General features: G+C 38.5%; 6 protein-coding genes across 6 annotated transcripts; 4 read left to right on the top strand and 2 right to left on the bottom strand.

Annotated features, from left to right (window-relative positions):
* Positions 1-87: 87 nt before the first annotated feature.
* On the top strand, positions 88-2390 carry LOC108116264 (UDP-glycosyltransferase UGT5). Its single transcript, XM_017228054.2, has 2 exons — positions 88-367; positions 647-2390. The coding sequence occupies exons 1-2, from the start codon at positions 115-117 to the stop codon at positions 1993-1995; spliced, it is 1602 nt and encodes a 533-aa protein (XP_017083543.2). The 5' UTR covers positions 88-114; the 3' UTR covers positions 1996-2390.
* A 490-nt stretch (positions 2391-2880) lies between these two features.
* LOC108116266 (UDP-glucosyltransferase 2) lies at positions 2881-4845 on the top strand. Its single transcript, XM_017228056.2, has 2 exons — positions 2881-3291; positions 3357-4845. Exons 1-2 carry the CDS (start codon positions 3018-3020, stop codon positions 4685-4687), a joined length of 1605 nt encoding a protein of 534 aa, XP_017083545.2. The 5' UTR covers positions 2881-3017; the 3' UTR covers positions 4688-4845.
* Positions 4846-5376: 531 nt separating this feature from the next.
* Positions 5377-7143, top strand: LOC108116498 (UDP-glycosyltransferase UGT5). The gene is made up of 2 exons (XM_017228430.2): positions 5377-5672; positions 5727-7143. Exons 1-2 carry the CDS (start codon positions 5435-5437, stop codon positions 7040-7042), a joined length of 1554 nt encoding a protein of 517 aa, XP_017083919.2. The 5' UTR covers positions 5377-5434; the 3' UTR covers positions 7043-7143.
* A 96-nt stretch (positions 7144-7239) lies between these two features.
* On the top strand, positions 7240-8988 carry LOC108116497 (UDP-glycosyltransferase UGT5). The gene is made up of 2 exons (XM_017228429.2): positions 7240-7540; positions 7599-8988. The coding sequence occupies exons 1-2, from the start codon at positions 7300-7302 to the stop codon at positions 8927-8929; spliced, it is 1572 nt and encodes a 523-aa protein (XP_017083918.2). The 5' UTR covers positions 7240-7299; the 3' UTR covers positions 8930-8988.
* A 1271-nt stretch (positions 8989-10259) lies between these two features.
* Positions 10260-12167, bottom strand: LOC108116494 (juvenile hormone esterase). The gene is made up of 4 exons (XM_017228428.2): positions 11143-12167; positions 10756-11085; positions 10566-10698; positions 10260-10513 (listed from the first exon to the last, which is right to left on the bottom strand). Exons 1-4 carry the CDS (start codon positions 12158-12160, stop codon positions 10339-10341), a joined length of 1656 nt encoding a protein of 551 aa, XP_017083917.2. The 5' UTR covers positions 12161-12167; the 3' UTR covers positions 10260-10338.
* A 1624-nt stretch (positions 12168-13791) lies between these two features.
* On the bottom strand, positions 13792-18827 carry LOC108116482. The gene is made up of 5 exons (XM_017228415.2): positions 18565-18827; positions 17044-18359; positions 15956-16235; positions 15133-15392; positions 13792-15070 (listed from the first exon to the last, which is right to left on the bottom strand). Exons 1-5 carry the CDS (start codon positions 18806-18808, stop codon positions 13997-13999), a joined length of 3174 nt encoding a protein of 1057 aa, XP_017083904.2. The 5' UTR covers positions 18809-18827; the 3' UTR covers positions 13792-13996.
* Between the last annotated feature and the right edge of the window lie 727 nt (positions 18828-19554).

Below are 19554 nucleotides of genomic sequence, written 5' to 3' on the forward strand. Positions count from 1 at the left end.
AAAATATTGCTCGACGGGGCAATCTAATCAGTAAACAAAATGAGCGAAAATTTACACGAGTTCGATGTGAAAACTCTTCGTTTCAGTTAGTTGAAAAGTGAGTGTTCGGTCGACATGTTTCCGCCGGGACGATGGCTTGTCCCAATGTTCTTGCTGATTTCGAACAGGATATGCTTGATCAAAGGTGCCCAAATTCTTGTCATCGCCCCCTTTGAGTCACTTTCACAGTGCCTGCTGATGACACCCTATATAGAGGCTTTAAATAATCGGGGTCACCAGATGACCGTGATACATGCTTACAAAATCTGCAAGCCCATTGAGAATGTGACCTTCATCCGTGTAAGGGATAATGATAGAGTTTATTCAGGTACGTATTAGTGAGGTGGAAACAGAGTGTTTTACAATATCAGTCTAGTATTTCTTAGATAAGCTATTTGTAATTTGTACTCATTCCGAATTCAGACGCCAGATAACAAATATAAAGTGATAAAATCGAAAGGCAATCTTAACTTTAAAGGTTTAAAAATTGCTTTCCCAATGAAATTGTTTATTAAGTGTTTAGAATGACTTAAAGTCTGCTTTCTTATTACAGTAATTGAAAAGATTTAACAACTTTTTCTGTTTTCTTTTCTTATTTTACCATTAGATTTTGAAGAATTCATGGGAATCTCTTCAGAAAGTAATAAGTGGGGAGAAATGAATTCCATGTCAAGGATCATGATAAAAGTTTTCCTAAATGTTTTAAATAACTGGGAAGTCCGAAAGCTAATGCAATCGAATGCCACATTTGACTTGGTTGTTATGGAACCAAGTTTCACTGATGTTCTTTACGGGATGGCAGCACATTTCAATGCCCCGTTGGTGGGGATATCTACATGTGTGGCGGATTGGAATCTTAACACTCTGGTGGGTCATGGAACATCCACATTGGAGGAACCTTTTATGCCTTATGGCTCTAAGTACGCTCGAAATATTTGGGATCGGATATTTAATTGGTTCTATACCACAGAGGAGTGGCTCCTGATGAAATTGGTTTACTTACCGAAACTGCGTCTCGTTTACGATCATTTCTTTGGTCATGTGGAGAAGGGATTTTATGAGATTCGTCAAGAATTTGCACTAATCCTGCTAAATCAACACTTTAGCCTTTTTCAGGCCAGGGCGAATGTTCCACGAATGGTCGAGGTGGGTGGCTTCCATATCCCCAAAGAGGATCCCAAACTGCCAGAGGATCTTCAAGTATTCATTGATGAGGCAGCACATGGTGTTATTTACTTTTCTTTGGGTGTGGAACAGGAGAGTAAGGATCTCCCAAAGGAAACTCAGGAAATGCTTTTTGAAACTTTCAATTCGATGCCACAGCGTGTGATTTGGAAATATGAGGGTGAACCTCCAAAAAGTCTTGGTACTAATATCTATATTTCCGAACTCTTGCCACAGCGTGCCATTTTGGCCCATCCCAATGTAAAGCTTTGTATTAACCATGGCGGTATGCTAAGTATCATTGAGAGTGCCTACTATGGTAAGCCGGTTTTGGGTCTGCCTTTGTTCTACGATCAATTCAGAAATTTGGAAATCATGGAAGAAGGCGGTGCAGCCCACAATTTAGACATTTCAAGCGTAACTGGAGATGTACTTAAGGATACTATAAATCGCATGATAAGTCAGCCAAAATACCAAGAGAATGCCTTGGCTATATCGCAAAGATTTCGGGATCAGCCGATGCATCCCTTAGAAACGGCCATCTATTGGACGGAGTACATTGCACGCTACAAGGGAGCACCCCATATGACCGTATCTCAATCACAGGTTAAGATCTTCGAATATTATTCCCTGGACAAGTTCCTGATGGTTGGAATTCGGTTATCCCTGGTAATGGGTATCGTTTTCTTATTACTTTCTAAAGGAAGGTGTTGCCTGTATTACTTGACCAGATTGACAAAACCATTTATGCCAGATTTTGGTTTTCTAAATAATAACAAAGCAAAAAGTTAAGTTAAAGCTAATGTTATATTAGTTTTTAAGAGTAAGTTTAAAAACCTAAGAATTCCCATAAAATAGATTTTAGTTCATTAAAAAGATATACTTTTTTAAAACTTAAAATAAAGAATAGGTGTTTAAGAGATATCTATAACCTTGTGGCAGTAGCTGCGCACTGAAAATGTATATTTCGTATTCGATGGTAATTATTTTATTGTTTTTCTTTGGATTGATTACAGGAGGGACAATGAATAATAAGCACTGTGTGCAAGTTTATCTTATCTTAATTGCCGCTTTATTTATGATTGTTTCTAAGTGTTTTTAGAATTATTTTTGGATCAGTTATAGACAGGCAGAAATGTTTGCGGTTGTTGCTTTGTTAATAGAAAATTACAAATAATGTTTGTTAAACTTTTAAATAGTATTTAAATTAATTAATTTAAGCATTTTTATATGTAAAATGAATTTATTATTTGTAAATTAAGTTAAGTATATGTTAAGATTTTAAAATTCTTGCATGTTTTTATATAAAAAACATTTAATAAAGTTTAAAGATTAATTTGAGAGTAGAGTATTTATATTTTCACAGCTCTCTGAGCACCAAAAATAACAGCGTTCAATTAAAAGTTCGGGTAAACAATAATATTTGGAGAGTTGTCCAAACTGGAGAGTCAAATGCTGATAAAGTGGGAACTTAAGAGAGCCACATGGAGAAAAAGAGTATTGTTGATTTCTCTTAACGCTTGCATAACAACTACAAATTGTGTGTAAACAATCAACAAAGTTGACTGATGCCGGTGACGCCAAAAAATATATGCCCACAAATTGAAAAAAAAAACCAACATAGAGAGCGAATTTCGATGTGTATAAAAAAAACAAACATTCTGTCTCGCTTCAGTGAACTTGCTTTGTGTAGAATGAGCAAATTTTGGTAGATTCTATTAATCGGCACTCACCGATAATTATATATAGAAAAAAAGGTTTTTTATGTTAGATTAGTGGTTGTTCGTTAGCGAATCGGAGTGGTTGCTTTGGAAATGGGAATTATATGTTCTGGAACAGGTCTGGGCGTACTGCTCTTTAGCCTGGCATTACTTTTAGCTGCTAATGCCGATATAGAGGTTCAAAGTTCACGCATTTTGGCTGTATTTCCCTTTCCTGGGCGATCGCAATACATCTTTGCCGAGCAATATCTCAAGGAGTTGGCTCTTCGGGGTCATGATGTCACCGTGATCAATACATTTGGCAGCGAAAAAGAAGAGCACAATTTTCGGGTAATTGGTGCCAAAAAAATTCACGAAATTATGGCAGGTAAGAGAAGTTTTTCTCTTATTTAAAATTATATTAAAAAGTAAAGAAAATTTTATATATTACAGCCTTTGCCAATTTTGATTACAATCAGGAGGCAAGTCAATGGAAAGTCTTAACAATGACGACCGAGTTTCTCAATCTCTTAACTACTAGTATGCTGGATGATCCAGCTGTTCAGGATTTACTAAACAGCGGAAAAAGCTTCGACTTGGTTGTGATGGAAACAGTACAGAATGAAGCGCTCTTTGGCTTGGCCCAGCATTTTGGAGCACAGACCATAGGCATATCCTCGTACGGTACAGATACTCATATCGACGAATTGATGGGTAATCTTTCGCCATTATCTTACAATCCAATGCTACTATCATCCAGAACAGAGCGAATGGGAATCGAGGATCGCCTACGAAATGTATGGGAAGCTGCGATTATGTGGCTACATAAGAGAATTGTCCACCTGCCCACTCAGCGGATTCTGTATGCCAAGTACTTTCCAACAGCCAAGAAATCGTTGGAGGAAGTTTTGGATAGCTTTTCACTGATGCTGCTAGGACAGCATTTTTCACTAAGTTATCCACGCCCTTATTTGCCTAATATGATCGAGGTCGGCGGTCTGCATTTGCAACAGAAGCGAAAGGTTCAGCCATTGGCAAAAGATTTGTCTGAATTTGTGGAGCAATCTGACCAGGGAGTAATCTATTTCTCCATGGGATCTAATATCAAAAGTGCAGATTTACCACCAGCCACTCGTAAAGTTCTAATGGAAACCTTTGCTAGTTTATCTCAGCGTGTTTTGTGGAAATTCGAAGATGATCAGTTGCCTGAAAAGCCAACGAATGTTTTTATTAGTAAATGGTTTCCTCAACCGGACATTCTGGCTCATCCGAATGTCAAGCTGTTTATCACCCACGGAGGCCTCTTGAGCACCATTGAGAGTATTTATTTTGGAAAACCCGTCTTGGGTCTACCAGTTTTCTACGATCAGCACTTGAATGTTCAGAGGGCCAAGCAAGCGGGTTATGGTCTCAGTTCGGATATTTGGAGTGTCAATGCCACAGAACTTACTTCACTGATCCAAGAACTGTTAAGTAATCCCAGCTATTTGGCAGCAGCTCAAATTAAATCCAAACTATTTCGTGATCAAAAGGATACCGCTTTGGAACGTGCCATCTGGTGGACAGAATATGTACTAAGACACAAGGGCGCCAAACATTTGAGATGCGCCTCCCGGGATCTAAATTTTGTCCAGTTCCATGGACTGGACACCTGGGGTCTACTCATCGCTGGCGTGCTTGTGTCTATACTGATCTTCGTGATTGCTTTAAAGTGCCTACTGAGGGGTCTCTGTTATGTCATCTCAAAGCGTCGTAAGGGGTCGAATAAATTGAAGACCCAGTAACCAATTAAAGGCCATTAACTAATCGAGCTTATGCTTGCATTCGTTTCTTGTTTAACGCTAGTGTAGGTTACATTTGAAATTATTTGTTTTGTTATTAGCACTTTAAGTTTGAAGAGACTAAAAATATATTTATTCCCAAATAAAGAACAGAAAATTAAGGGAAACTATTAAATATTTACTTAAAAGAAGTTTATTATCAAAGGAAGTGAATAAGTCTTCTGTCAAAACGTTAAATGCTAACATTATAATCAGTATTTGGCACGCATAAACCTCAGACTTTGTTTAGCTGTTGATTTAATCCATCACTATTAAAGACAACACACTCAGAAAAATAAATTGTGGCAGATTAAACATATTTTATGAAGGTATTAACCAAGCTAAGATCTGTTATGATACTTTTAACTACACAAAGAAGAAAAATATTCATTAATTGTATGCCACATTCTTAGCTTTATTCTGAGTTTTATTATAAACCAAACATACTTTTTTTCTGACTGTAGAAAATTGCTAATGCAGTGATGTTGCTGTTTTTCTGGGATAGAAGGGGTTATAAGGGGGATACTGAAGTGATGGGGTGCCACGGTAAGATGTGGCTCGCCTACGAAATTTCCGTAATCGCATCTGTCGAGAATTCCTATCGCATGTCGGTGTCTCAGTTTGTTATCTAATAGCCTCTTACTATGTTGCAATGTTCGTTAACCTATTCAGTATATAGCTTCAGCTTGTGGAAACGAGACGATCTTAAAAATGATAGCTCTGCAGCTAAGTTTTTTGCTGGTTATTCTTCCTGCTTGTCTACAGGCTGCCAGGATATTGGCCATTTTTCCGTTTCCAGGACCATCGCAGTATATTAATGTGGTGCCCTATCTAAAGACTTTGGCCTCTCGGGGTCATCAAGTGACCTCGATTAATGCTTTCCCCCAGAAGAAACCAGTGCATAACTTTAGAGATATTCCCATTCCGGAAGTTTTTGATAACTATAATGGTAAAATAGAAAGAAAATATTTAAAGATTCAATAAGAAATTTTATTTTTTTAAGATATAATTAATGAGCTGAACGATCCCATGACTGTCTGGGAAGAGAACAATTTTATAAACAAATTCTTTGTTAATGTCACACGATCCGTGCTCACCAACAAAGAGGTGACTGAAACCCTTTTGCCTCCTGGAAAGGATCATTACGATTTGATCATTGTGGAAGCTCTACGTTCGGATGCCTATTATGGATTTGCGGCCCACTTTAATGCCCCAATAATAGGCATTTCGACGTTTGGAACCGACTGGAATATTGATGAGCTTGTTGGCAATGTATCGCCTCTGTCGTATATTCCTCTAGTAACGGCTGGCCTTACAGATCGCATGACTTTCGGGGAGCGTGTGACCAATTTTGTGGAAACTACGATTGCCTGGCTAAACTACCGGTTTGTGCATATGCCAGAGCAGGAAAAACTTTATGAGAAATACTTTCCTGAGGCATCAAGAAGAGTCCCACTTACCCAATTGAACAGAAACTTCTCATTGGTTTTACTCAATCATCACTTTTCTTTAAGTTTTCCACGTCCATACGTTCCAAATATGATCCAAGTCGGAGGTCTACATATATCCCATAAGCCAGCTCCGTTGCCCATGGACTTGAATAACTTTATTCAAGGAGCCGGAGAGCAGGGTGTGATCTATTTTTCCCTGGGATCTAATGTTAAGAGCAAGGATCTACCTGTGGAAAGAAGAGAACTCATTCTGAAAACCTTTGCAAGTTTGCCGCATCGTGTGCTTTGGAAATTTGAGGATGATAAGCTTCCTGGCAAGCCATCAAATGTTTTCATTAGCAAATGGTTTCCTCAACCGGATATCCTGGCCCATCCGAAGGTCAAGCTATTTATCACCCATGGCGGACTGCTGAGCACGATCGAGAGCATTCATCATGGCAAACCCGTCTTGGGTCTGCCCTTCTTCTACGATCAGTTCTTGAATGTCAAGCGAGCTCAGCAGGCAGGCTTTGGATTGGGACTTGATCACAAGACGATGACCCATGAGGAGTTTAAGGGGACCATCGAGCGATTAATCACGGAGCCGCAATTTGCTAACACTGCCAGGCAGATGTCGGAACGATATCGGGATCAACCCATGTCTCCGTTGGACACGGCAATCTGGTGGACGGAATATGTTTTGCGGCACAAGGGAGCTTATCACATGCGAGTGGCAGGTCAGGACTTGGGTTTCTTCGCTTACCATAGCCTGGATGTCGTTGGAGCTCTCTTGGGTGGAGCTATCCTGATCATTGCGGTTAGTACGTTTGTCGTGTGGAAAATAGCAAAACTAGCTGGTTGTGGAAAAACTAAGCTAAAATTACAATAAAAAGAGAGAGAAGGGATGGAGATTATAAGTTTGTAAAATTGAAAAGTCAGTAAAATAAACGGTGATTAACGGTGCTGTGTTCAGCTGATTTCGATAAAGTACTTCCCCTTTTTTTCGTTTAGCTTATCACTAAAAGATTTTTATAATTTATTGTCTGTAGTTGATTAATCTTATCAGTGAGAAAAAATCAAACTTGGAGAGTTCTTCCAGTCAGTCTTTCGGTTGAGCTAGAGGCTAACGCACTGCTAGTCTGAAAAATGCTTGTACTGAGATCGGTGCTCGTATGGCTGATCCTTTTACCCGGTTACTTGGAAGGAGCTCGCATTCTTGCTCTGTTTCCCGTACCCAGTCAATCGCATTATTATCATGCTCTGCCTTATCTGAGAAACTTAGCATCTCAGGGTCATGAAATAACATCTGTAAACCCATTTCCATCGAAAGAACCAGTGGATAATATACACGACATTCCTGTTCCGGAAGTATTTGAAAGTTTTGATGGTAAGTAATGTTAAATATAATATTTTCTTTGATAAGGTTTCTTATTTATATTTTATAGAATTATTAAAAATAATGACAACTCCCAAAAACACTTGGGAATTTTTTGATGTTATCAATGATTTTGTGTATAATATTACGAAGGTTGTGCTCAATAATGATAAAGTACGTCGAGAGATTCTGAAGCCAGGAAATGCCCAGTTTGATCTGATTATTGTGGATCTGTGGAAGTACGATGCTCTATATGGACTTGCTGCCTACTTTGATGCCCCAATCATTGGAATGGCTCCATGTGGAACTGATTGGAAGATAGATGAATTGGTCGGCAATCCATCGCCAATGTCATACTTACAGTCTCCTTCATCCTACTACTACGACTTAGAGACTTACAATGGTCGTCTATCACACTTTTTGGAACGTTCTATTTCTTGGATAAATTGGCATTGGCGTTATAAAGAAAAACATGAGGCCCTCTATAGAAAGTATTTCCCGAAAATAGCTGAAAAGCAACCACTCTCTGAGATATCCCAAAATATTGCTTTGGTTTTGGTTAATCAGCACTTTACATTGGCTCCACCTCGGCCATATGTACCCAATGTAATAGAAGTGGGTGGTATGCATATCAATCAACAGCCAAACGCATTGCCTAAGGATTTAGAGGACTTTATCCAGGGAGCTGGTGAACATGGAGTAATTTACTTTTCTCTTGGCACTAATGTTAGGAACAAAAATCTGGCAGAGGATCGCAAGAAAGTATTGCTCGAAACATTTTCCAGCCTGCCTCAGCGTATTTTGTGGAAATTCGAGGATGAGGATTTGCCGGAGATACCTTCGAATGTTTTTATAAGTAATTGGTTTCCACAGCAGGATATTCTGGCCCATCCAAACGTTAAACTTTTCATAACTCATGGAGGAATGCAGAGCACTATTGAATCTATTCATCATGGTAAACCTATGCTGGGTTTGCCCTTCTTCTATGATCAGTTTGGGAATATGGAACATATTAAAAATCAAGGCCTAGGTTTAGTTCTAAGCTATAATGATATGACAGGTGAGGAGTTCAAGGCCGCAATTGTACGTTTGCTTACGGAAAAGAGTTTTCTTACCAAGTCAAGGACTACTGCGGCTAGGTATAGGGATCAACCCATGAGTCCTTTGGAAACAGTCATCTGGTGGACTCACTACGTACTACGACACAAGGGTGCTCCGCACATGAGGGTGGCAGGTAGAGAGTTAGATTTTTTCACCTATCATAGTTTGGATGTTTTGGGGACATTCCTTTTGGTCTTTATAGCTATTCTTGTTATTATTGTTATTTGTGTGGTTAAAGTTGTAAAGGTGTCCTTACGGCTTTTGATTGTTAAAAAGAAACGAAAGCAAAAAGTTCACTAGATTTTAGACGTAACAAACTTAAAATATAAATATAAATTCAAAAGTTTGAGTAAAATGAAGATTTGTACATCATTTTTTTTATTTATAAAAGAAATTTCAATGCCTGAGAGCTAGAGTGGGCTCAAACCCATTACCTTCGAGATAACAGCACTCAAACGACGACCCATAACCAAATTGAATTCGATTCCCAGTTTGTTTTCACCACAGATAGAGCACCGAAATGATGGGATATTATGATTCCCGTTATATATATTTATATATATATTATAACGATGCTTTTCTGGTCACACGCAAAGCTGCTCGATTGGCGTCCAGTGAATTATGGAATATGCATACAAATATTTGCCTGGATGGCTATATGCGCCAGTTTGAGCGCATTTATTAACCGCTGCCAATCAGTTGCATACGCTGCGTATGCGTAATATTAAATTGCACGGAGTCACTTCCGTTGGATTGGTTTGGTTGGGATTGGTTTGGTTTGGTTTGGTTCATTTGGGTTCGATGTTGCTGCTTTTGGCCGTTTTTGGCCACATCGCCAAATGCGTAATCAAAAATTCATGAGCTATATAAATGTGGTGTGGCTGGAATTGCCATTAGCTCTGTGTGTTTTGTATTGGCATGCAAATGTAGATAATTTCATGCGATTTAGGGTTGAATCCACCGACCCCCGTAGCTGCATAGCTCTTAGCCCTTTAAATGTCCCGAGTGGTCAAGTGGCGTAGAAGGGGCTATTTAATGACGTCCTGTTTTGTGGTCCGACGCGTTTTTAATGAGCTGTTGATTATCGTCAACGGGAAATCCAAAATAGTTATTTGACATATCCTAGCTTGGATTTGTCGTTTAATTGCCAATCGAAAAAAATGTCTTTTTTTTTGTTTGCTTCAAGCAAAGCTATTATTTACGCATAGTCAGCAATTCCAATTTGCAGACTCGGATGTGTTTCGAAAATAGCAGCTCACTTCTTGACTAAATCTAATCGGTAACTTGTTCAAGCAAATCGGTCGGTTCACTGCTTCTCTCGTTTTTAGTTTTGCATTTTCCTCTCGTGTTTTTACAACAATTTCTGTTGGCAAAAAGTCAAGAAAATCCGAACTGCCTTGGAAATTGCTGAAAATATTCTCAATGCTCGTTCACCTGGCGATAGTTATACGCTCAACCATTTTCCTCATTTTTGTTTGTTCTTTTTTGTGAACTGTGACCTGGAGAGATGGGTATGTCATCTGCATCTTTTTTCGATTTAACTAGAAAAATTCGAAATTGAAAAGAGTTGTCATTTTCAGCTTTAGTCTTAGGGGAACAAAGTAACAATACTTTAGTTTCTTGCTGATGGTTAAAATCAATAAAGTTTTATTTTAATCTGAGATGTTTTATATAAATTTTGCAAAAATGTATTCATTTAGCATTACTGCTTAGCAAAAACTTGATAGAGGAAATAATTCCTCCCAGATCTGATATCGTTCTAGGAAAAAGCCACCTGTTTTGGCTGTAAGATTGGTGCCAATTTCCAAGTAACCTTTATCTTTCGAATTATATAGAGGCCAGTTAAGATCTTTAAGGTATTCATCATTCTTATTGTGGGGATCACTAGAAAAAGGAAATTAGTCACCTTATAAGATTTTCAAAATAGAGTTCTTACCCCTTTTGAGCAAACTCAATCCACATGCGAGTCATAAGCTCAATCATAAAGTTTTCAGGGTCTTCTCGTTTAAGTAGAGGACTCAAAAGGCCCACATGGAACAAATATAACAGCTCATCATGATGAACGGGGCCTATGAATATGCAGAAAAAAAATTTTATACAATTTTTAACTAGATATAACAACTTACCCATAGCTTCTTGGTTATCGGGATTCTTCAAGAAACTATATCTACCTTTATATCGAAACAGATAGGTATAAATTGGTGTATGGGGTGACATCAGGCGAAGAAATCGATGGAAGGATACCCCAATCAAGGCATCACTGTAGAGTTCTCCCATACCCTTCAGGGACTTTGGATACTCCAGTTTCTCTCTACTCTCTGGCATATATTTCTCTCTCAAAACTCGACTGCCAGCTCGGGATTGGGTTGAGTTGCGTTCCAAGATGAGGGTAATGGGTGCATATTGTTCCCAATCCTGGTTGTATTTACTTACAAGGCTTTCATTTCGCAGATCAACTGAAAAGAATAGGAAACTGCTATTTATAACATTACTAAACTTTAAGTTGTACTTACAAAATGCTCCTGAAAGGAATTCAAACTCCGTAATCCCAGTGATAATAGGAACCTTATGGAAATCACCACGCCTTACTGTCTTGAAGGGACTTTCGACAAGGTATCGTTCCTGGCCAAAATCCTCTTCGACAACGATTCTCCAATTAAGGACAGGATTCCATCCAAACTCAAACATCCCATTGTAGGTGCTCACATAATCCAAGTAGGGCTTTTTCCTCATACACTCCACCATATCTTTGACCGGTTCCTGGGGGCATTTTAATAGTCCAGCTTGTCGTTTTGCTAATCGAAGGTCATTGCCTTTGTACTGAACTGGTCCATATGGTGCAGCACTCATGCAGATGCCGCGATGGAAGAGACCCCGTGACATGGGAGATAACATATGTAAGGCCACGCTAATACTGCCGGCACTATAACCCAAAAGGGTAACACTACCTGGATCACCGCCAAATCGATGGATATGCTGCTGTATCCAACGTAATGCTAGGACTTGATCTTTGAGTCCTGCATTGCCAGGCGCTTCTTTACTTCCGGTGGCCAGGAAACCCAAGCTACCAAGTCGGTAATTTAGGGAGACTAACACACAATCACGATCCATAAAATGCTCGGGTCCAGCCAAATATTTACTTTGCCCCGAGAAGACATAGAAGCCACCAGGATGTAAGAAAACTATAACCGGTCGTCGGGCCTTTAAATCCTTGGTATACACATTCAGCCGCAGACAGTCTTCGGAAACATCGGTCATATTGTCCCAGGGTTGTGGACACATCGGTCCATCTTGACTAGCATCGAAGGTAGTCGGTGACCAAGATTTAACTGGCAGGGGATTCAAGAATCGCAAATCTCCCAAAGGCGGTTCGGCATATCGAATGCCCCGAAAAGCATGAAAGGTTACACCCAATCTGGAGGTCAGATTAGCTCCTCGCACTCGTCCCAGGTCAGTGTCCACCTCAATTGCGTTGATAAGCCTTGAGCTGGCCAGCAGAACCAGCAGTTCCACTAAATAGAACCTTAACATCTTGCCGAATGCCTTAAACTGAGTTGTAAAAGTTTCCGTTGGCGTTTTTATACTAAACTTTGCGACTGAAATCGCTTTTGGGGCTTTACCCAGCAAATGATTGCAAACTGATCTGGCATAATAACAAGATCGCCTGGTCGTCTATATACATACAGATTTTATACCTATAGAAGACGATGGTGCACAGCTGAATAGTCGCTGTCAGATGAGAACAAAGGAAGGTGGGAAACAGCTGCATGAAAGATTCTTTGTTTCAAATCTAAAAAGGGTTTATGTAAAACAAAATATAATAAGAAAAAATCGAAAGATAATCGAAAGCTTAATATTCAAAGTAGAATATTAAGATAGGTTATATATTATATAATAAATTTAAAAAAGTAAAAACCTTTAGTTTATTTTACAAAATTGTTAAGAAAATAACTAATTTATTGAAAAACAAGCTCAGTTTACTTATAACTACAAATATTATGATTTATTGGTTCTAATTAGTTGCCCTGGACTGCATCACATAACTTTTACTGTTCTCTTGAATTAATTTCTATGTCAAACTTTTGAGAAAATCCCCGACAGGCTTGTAAAAAAAAAAAAAACAAATGAAAGCCTACTTTGATATATATACAAATATAAATGTAATATTTAAATATACAAAAACTAATTTAATTTTATTTTAAACTCACCCTTTACTTTGATTGATGCCAAAAACTATTATTCTTAAGACTTTTTAGGAGATTTTCTTTACAGCCCAAAATCTTGCCACTAAAACAATAGCTACTTGGCTGCACTTTTAAGCCGGATCGGCCATTAAAGCCGCCAACATTTCCGCGACGGACGTTGATTTTCCACCAGCATGACCATGGCCCAAAACAGTTTCAATAAGTTTGGCTAAAACTTTTACACGCCTTTTGCCTGGCAAAAAGGATGAAAGAGAGAGGGAGAGAGAGAGAGCGGAGAAGGATGCACGGCAAAGAAAATAAAAGCATTTAGCCTGGGGGTGTTAGTGGGAGTGGCAGGGGGTGGACAGTGGGCGTGGGCGTGGCACTCAGTTGGTTGCTGTTAAAAATTTGAACGCGCTGATGGGCATTTTTACAACTGAAGCGTTAACTATGTGCAACTTGCAACAGGAGGCAAGAAGAGGGTAGATGGAAATAGGACCCAACTAAGAAGAATTATCATCGGTATAACGAAACGAGAAATGCGCTTATTTGAAATGATAAGGATAGGTAATGGCAATAAATGAATTCATAAATGCTGGGTAATATGGAAAAGTTTTTCTGTAGTACCGCTGGTTAAGTTTGATTTTTGTATATAAAATACACAGACATATTACCATAAGCATTATCATTCAAGTTTGTAAGAGTATACAACTATAGTATAAGAAAGTTTAAGTAGAAGAGAATCAAAAAGGAGACCAAGCTGAATAGGAAGGCAACGTAGCATTTTTTCGATAGAAGTTCACAATATTTTCCATTTTAGTTTACAAGTTTCGAGCCGCAGGCTGAAACCAACCGCACAATCCCCTCTGTAAAATCAAATGAATTTTTCACTCGCTTTCCCAACAACACCAAATGGTTGCAAATTCGAAGACAGTTTATAGAAATACCCATAGACACTAGTAAATAAACATAGGAAAATCAAAGAAAAAGTGCAGTTTAGTTTATTTAAATTGGGAGGGTTTGGATTTGAGAAAAATAAATATAAAAAATATATTCACCAACAGAATATTGCACTCTATTAAAGCTACAAATCTCCACCATTTAATCAGTAAGCACCGCATTTATTTTAAGGTACCCTAAGTTAAAACTGGTCATGGATGCTAGAATTAGCCATAACTTTAGCTTAGTTCTTCTTGACTTTTTGTTTTGACTTAGTACTAGCTTTCTTGAGGAAGAATTCCTGCAATAGACGCCACACCCAACGGACCAGCAGGAAAATACAATAGAACACAAATATTATACCGCCATATAGGATAAACATGGCATCCAGATTGTGATATTGAATAAAGTTCAGATCCTGGGAGGCGCTCCTCAAGTACTTGGCACCCTTGTGTCGGGACACGTGCTCCACCCAGAAAACAGCTCGCTCCAACGGTGTCTCGGGTTGATCCCTATACCTGTCGGACATGTCGCGCACCTTCTGCCTGGCCTCCGGATCTTGAATAAGTCGTTGAATGGCCTCCAAAAGTTTGGGAGCAGTTAAAGCCTCGTAGTGAACAGTTACTCCATAACCATTCTGTTCTGCTCGAGCCATGTTCAGGAACTGATCGCCAAAGATTGGAATGCCCACAAAGGGTTTGCGATGATAAATCGACTCGGTGGTACTCAGCAAACCACCGTGGGTAATAAAGGCTATCACATTGTCATGGGCAAGGATGTCATCCTGGGGGAACCAATCCGAAATAAAGACATTGGCTGGCTTTCCAGGTAAATCAGTATCCTCGAACTTCCACAGAACTCTTTGTTTTAGTTGGGCAAAAGTGTCAATCAATGCCTGACGTTTGTCCAAGGGAAGTGTTTTGCTCTTTAGGTTAGAACCCATTGAGAAGTATATAACTCCATGTTCGGCTCCCTCGATGAACTCCTGGATATCCTTGGGCAGCGGTTGGCGCTTTCGATTGATATGCATACCGCCCACCTCAATCATGTTGGGTGAATATGGGCGAGGGAAACTAAGCGATACATGTTGATTCAGCAGAACCAATGCAGTGTTCTTGCGCATCTCATAAAAGTCCTGCTTATTATTTGGGAAAAACTTCCGGTAAAGGACTTCTTGGCGCGGCAGATAGAAGTAGTTAAGGAAAAGGTATTCGTAGGTGAGGAAAGCCAGATTGCCCACTCGCTCGGCCAGTGACATATGGTCATTAAACTTTAGCAATGCACTTGGAACATATGAGGGAGGAGAAGGAGATCCAACCTTAAATTTAAAATAAATATTAATTTCAATAAAAAAACTAACTCTCTATGAGAATAACCCACCAGATCTGTATTCCAACTGATGGCTCCAAAGGTACCCAGACCTATAAGCGGCGCCTTGAAATGTTCTGCAAATCCGAAATGAGCTTCGTTGAGGAAAACCTCGGATATGACGGCATCAAAGGTCTGATTAGATTTCATTAGCTCCGTCACTATGGGTTCACTGAGCAATCTTTCCGTTAGACTAAGGCCCATCTCATGGAATTCAATGATCTGCTTGATTATTGGCTCCTTGGATGATTCCAATAGGTTGGCCATTCTTTCTGAAATTTTAATACAAATATTTCATAATTTTATAAAATCTAAACTTATCGTATTGCTATCAAATTGTTGATAACAAACAAGAGATTATAGCTTTAAGACTTAAGTGCTTTTGATAATTTGTAATCTGACCGATTGCATTTTCAAAAGTTATATGGTAATAAAATGTTTGCTTGCGAAATTTTCCCATCTCAATTAGGTGTACAGGTTATGCCTTTGTCTTAGTTTTACAAAATGCTAACTTTGTTTATTAACAACTTGATTTTGTTTTGTTAGCAAATAAATATTTGTAAACAAATATAAACCGGTTTAGGCCAAATAAATGAATAACAAGGTGCTATACCTATAAATAGAAGTTTGATCTGAAGACTACAAGATTTATAATGTCAAACTATGGAAGCATATAGATTTCTTTGTTACACAACAATATGACTTCATATTGCACTTTATGAAGAATTTTCATTGATATACCATTAATCCTATTTCTAATTCTTGTAATTCCGATTTATAGACATTTCGTCAGAATGCTTTAGATTGACAAATCTGTTTTGTTTGGTAAACTCACCTTGCATGACTGCAAGAATGCTCTTGACCTGAACATCTTTTATGTTTTTTATCGGTTTCTTCAGCTCGAATGGTGAGATTATTGTCACCTGATGACCCGCATTGGCTAGTCCCTTGGCCAGGGCTGAACCCACATGGTAATGCGATCGAGCAGCGGTATGGAGGACCATCAGGTAGTTATAGGCAGACACGCAGCTCAGCAGGCATACCAGCAGCAGGGCCAGAAAACTGGTTTGGCCAGATGTTGGTTTCATTTTTGTTTTAATTTGTAGTTTTCCGAACTACGAATTCTAAACAATTAATTCGACTTAATCGTTGTGAAATGCGTTCTTATCGTCCAAACGATTGTGGTCTCTGGAACTGGATATGTTAGGTGCGGACGCCTAGGCGCCTCGGTAGAAACTGAGTTAACATGGGCCTGCGATGAGGTAATTATAAGTGGTTGGTTGGGTTAGGTTCCATTGACGTTTTGGAGACTTTCCATAATCTCCGCTCTCACCGTGATATTTCTAATAACCAGACGTATTGTTCTCACAATCTCTCTCTCTTTATGACAACGCATTATTTGGTAAACTACTCACGATCGAATGCCTAGATAAGTCAAGTTTTTCTCTCTCTCTCAACCGCCTCTTTTATCAGTTTTGGCTGTATTCATTATCGTTTCCCGTTTATTTTGTTTTGATTACCGGCTTTTTGGGAATGGTATATAACATTTTGTTTTTTTTTTCGTTTCTCTTCTCTTTATGACGACTGCTGGTGTAGTATTCAATCGTGATCGTGATTCAACAAAATTGTTTAGCTGATATAAAAATATTATATAAAAAGGGATATTTTTAGTTGATTAAATGCTAGTTATTGCTTACAACTTTCTTATAATTTTTTATTTTGAATTGTATTCTATAAAGTTTGCCTTTTTGGGATATTTACAGGTATTGATTCTGGATATTTCGAACACATTTTGTGATGTTGACACTGCAGCTTCCTTATGTTAATTGTACTTTAAATAAGTTATACCAACATTCTAGTACGGAATATATTTTTCTAAATAACAAAGATCGCTAAGAACTACTCAATACTTAACTAGTTAACTTTTTTCTTAGAACTTTTAGATTTCAAAGAGCTACCTTTCACCTTAGAAACTAGAAATCGAATTGTTAGAAAAACAAAAATGAAAACTAGGCCGAGAGCCGTAAAGAATGCTGCCAACACATCCAGGTTGTGGTACTCGATAACGGTCAGATCCTGACAGGCACTTCTCAGGTACTTGGCACCCTTCTGACGAGTCACATGCTCTACCCAGTATACAGCCCGCTCCAGAGGCGTCTCCTTTTGATCCCGAAATTGATTGGATATGATCTTGACCCTCTCAAGGTAGCTAGGATCAGTGGTAATCCTATCGATGGCAGATCGGAATAAAGGAGCAGATAGTTCAGCATATTTTACAGTGATTCCATAGCCCGATTGTTCGGCTCTCGCCATATTCATAAATTGATCACCGAAAAAGGGAATTCCAACAACTGGTTTGCCATGGTAAATTGATTCCATGGTGCTCAAGAGCCCGCCATGGGTTATAAAGGCAATTACTTTGTCATGAGCCAGGATATCATCCTGCGGGAACCACTTGGATACCAACACATTATCTGGCTTATCAACAAAGTTTTCTTCCTCGTATTTCCAAAGTACTCGATACTTGAGGCCCCTTAAAGTCTCAACAATGGCTTTTCGCTTCTTCTTGGGTAAATCTTTGCTATTCAGATTGGAACCCAATGAGAAATAAATAACACCATGTTCGGCTCCCTCGATGAATTTCCGGATATCCTTGGGCAGAGGCTTTGGAGCCTTTCGATTCACGTGCATTCCACCAACTTCAATCATGTTTGGTGAATAAGGACGTGGATTGCTGAGAGAAACATGATTGTTAAGTAACACCAACGATGTACTCTTGCGCATCTCATAAAAGTCCTGTTTGTTATTGGGGAAATACTTCTTATATAGGGCCTCATGTCTGGGAAGATTTATCAAATTCTGATAGATAAATTCATAAGTCTGAAATCCTAGATTCTGTGCTCGCTGCCAGAAGTTCATGTAATCACTAAATTGCAGTAAAGCATGCGGCACATATGAAGGTGGTGATGGTGTGCCCACCAGATCAGAGGTCCATCCAGTGGCTCCCAAACTGCTCAGTGAGATTAATGGAGCTCCAAAGTGTTCAGCAAATCCGTAGTGAGCATCGTTCATAAAGGTCTCAACAATGACTCCATCGAAGGTTCGCTTTTGAGTCAATAGCTCCTGCACGGCCGGAGCCTTGAAAAGAGCCTCTGTCAAATCCAAACCCATCAAGCTCAGCCTTGGATAACGCTGTACTACATTTTTCTTGGCATTCTCCAGGATTCGCGCCTTGTGAACTATAGGAATTAAGGCAAAAAATAATTAATATTATTTTAATTGATTTTTAAATGAAGTAGCAACCAAATAATTTGTTGACCCATTGAGAATTAACTGGACTTTCACGTGTATCTTATCAGACTACGCAAAGCTTCCTCAAGACGATAAGCAATACGTGCCAGACTCAGGAAATTTTTTAATACACAATTAAATGTTAAGACTCACCTCCCATTACGGTGATAATATTCGGTGTTTCCACGTCGATTATATTCTTAATAGGTTGCTTTTGTGGAAATGGTGATATCAAAGTTACTTCATGACCAGCGGCAGCTAGACCTTTGGCTAACGCTAGTCCGACGGCATGATGGGATTTCGATGCCGTATGGCTCACCATCAGATAAGAGTAGCCCCATGTCTGGCCTAAAAAGGCCATAAACAGTAAAAGCAAAGTATTAAGGTGCAAGTTCATTGCGACCGCACTTCTCTGAAGTTCTAAACAGACTGAAGGGAAGCTACTTTTTCGGCTGGTAGTTATAGGATTTGATAAGAAAAGTTATGAGTGGATCCGATGTACGTTTGAAGTGGTTGTCCTATATAATAATATAATAAGTAATGATACAAATCTATCTTTGTTCATTTTCAGTGATAATTCATATATGAAAATATTTATTATATTAAATATAAAAATATAGAATTTTAAATAATATTTTCAGGAAAAATTTAGAATATGTTCTTAATTGTTAAATTCATTTTCATTCAATATTATTATTTGTATTTTTTGCTTGTTTAGTTTCATAAATATTATTGTTTTGTATTACTGTTTGGTTGTTTGAGGATAAGCTTATTCTCTTAAAAAAATCATCTCTTAATTTTTGTACTGAACTGATCTCTTAATTCGGAGAGCTTTTGAGTTGAGTCAAACTTGTGTTTGTTTGGGTTCTCTGCTCTCACTGCTCTCTTCAAAGAACTTGAGTGCTTTAATTCAAATTCTGATTGATTTGCACTTAAAGATCTCTTGACACTAAACTACAAAAGTTATAAAATTGTAAACTAGTAAAATAAAACTTTATAAATATTAACATTTTTTAAAGTAAAAAGAAAACGAAAAATAGGTTCTTGTTCTCAATATATAATTATATTAATTTTTTAAAAATAATTCGTTGGTAAAACTCATTCGCCAGTCGACTTAACTTAACAAAAAGTTAAAAGTAACTA

Source organism: Drosophila eugracilis, unplaced genomic scaffold (genome assembly GCF_018153835.1).
Source record: "Drosophila eugracilis isolate 14026-0451.02 unplaced genomic scaffold, ASM1815383v1 contig_367, whole genome shotgun sequence".
NCBI lineage: Eukaryota > Metazoa > Arthropoda > Insecta > Diptera > Drosophilidae > Drosophila > Drosophila eugracilis.

Excerpts from the sequence above, each read along its gene's own strand:
- LOC108116264 (XM_017228054.2), top strand. The coding sequence starts at position 115 with ATGTTTCCGCCGGGACGATGGCTTGTCCCAATGTTCTTGCTGATTTCG. Across the intron at positions 368-646 it reads TAATGATAGAGTTTATTCAG|ATTTTGAAGAATTCATGGGA; the intron begins GTACGTATTAGT and ends TTTTACCATTAG.
- LOC108116266 (XM_017228056.2), top strand. The coding sequence starts at position 3,018 with ATGGGAATTATATGTTCTGGAACAGGTCTGGGCGTACTGCTCTTTAGC. Across the intron at positions 3,292-3,356 it reads AATTCACGAAATTATGGCAG|CCTTTGCCAATTTTGATTAC; the intron begins GTAAGAGAAGTT and ends TATATATTACAG.
- LOC108116498 (XM_017228430.2), top strand. The coding sequence starts at position 5,435 with ATGATAGCTCTGCAGCTAAGTTTTTTGCTGGTTATTCTTCCTGCTTGT. Across the intron at positions 5,673-5,726 it reads AGTTTTTGATAACTATAATG|ATATAATTAATGAGCTGAAC; the intron begins GTAAAATAGAAA and ends TATTTTTTTAAG.
- LOC108116497 (XM_017228429.2), top strand. The coding sequence starts at position 7,300 with ATGCTTGTACTGAGATCGGTGCTCGTATGGCTGATCCTTTTACCCGGT. Across the intron at positions 7,541-7,598 it reads AGTATTTGAAAGTTTTGATG|AATTATTAAAAATAATGACA; the intron begins GTAAGTAATGTT and ends TATATTTTATAG.
- LOC108116494 (XM_017228428.2), bottom strand. The coding sequence starts at position 12,160 with ATGTTAAGGTTCTATTTAGTGGAACTGCTGGTTCTGCTGGCCAGCTCA. Across the intron at positions 10,699-10,755 it reads CGATAACCAAGAAGCTATGG|GCCCCGTTCATCATGATGAG; the intron begins GTAAGTTGTTAT and ends GCATATTCATAG. Across the intron at positions 10,514-10,565 it reads ATTGAGTTTGCTCAAAAGGG|TGATCCCCACAATAAGAATG; the intron begins GTAAGAACTCTA and ends TCCTTTTTCTAG.
- LOC108116482 (XM_017228415.2), bottom strand. The coding sequence starts at position 18,808 with ATGAACTTGCACCTTAATACTTTGCTTTTACTGTTTATGGCCTTTTTA. Across the intron at positions 15,393-15,955 it reads CATTCTTGCAGTCATGCAAG|AAAGAATGGCCAACCTATTG; the intron begins GTGAGTTTACCA and ends TTAAAATTTCAG. Across the intron at positions 15,071-15,132 it reads TCAGTTGGAATACAGATCTG|GTTGGATCTCCTTCTCCTCC; the intron begins GTGGGTTATTCT and ends TTTAAATTTAAG.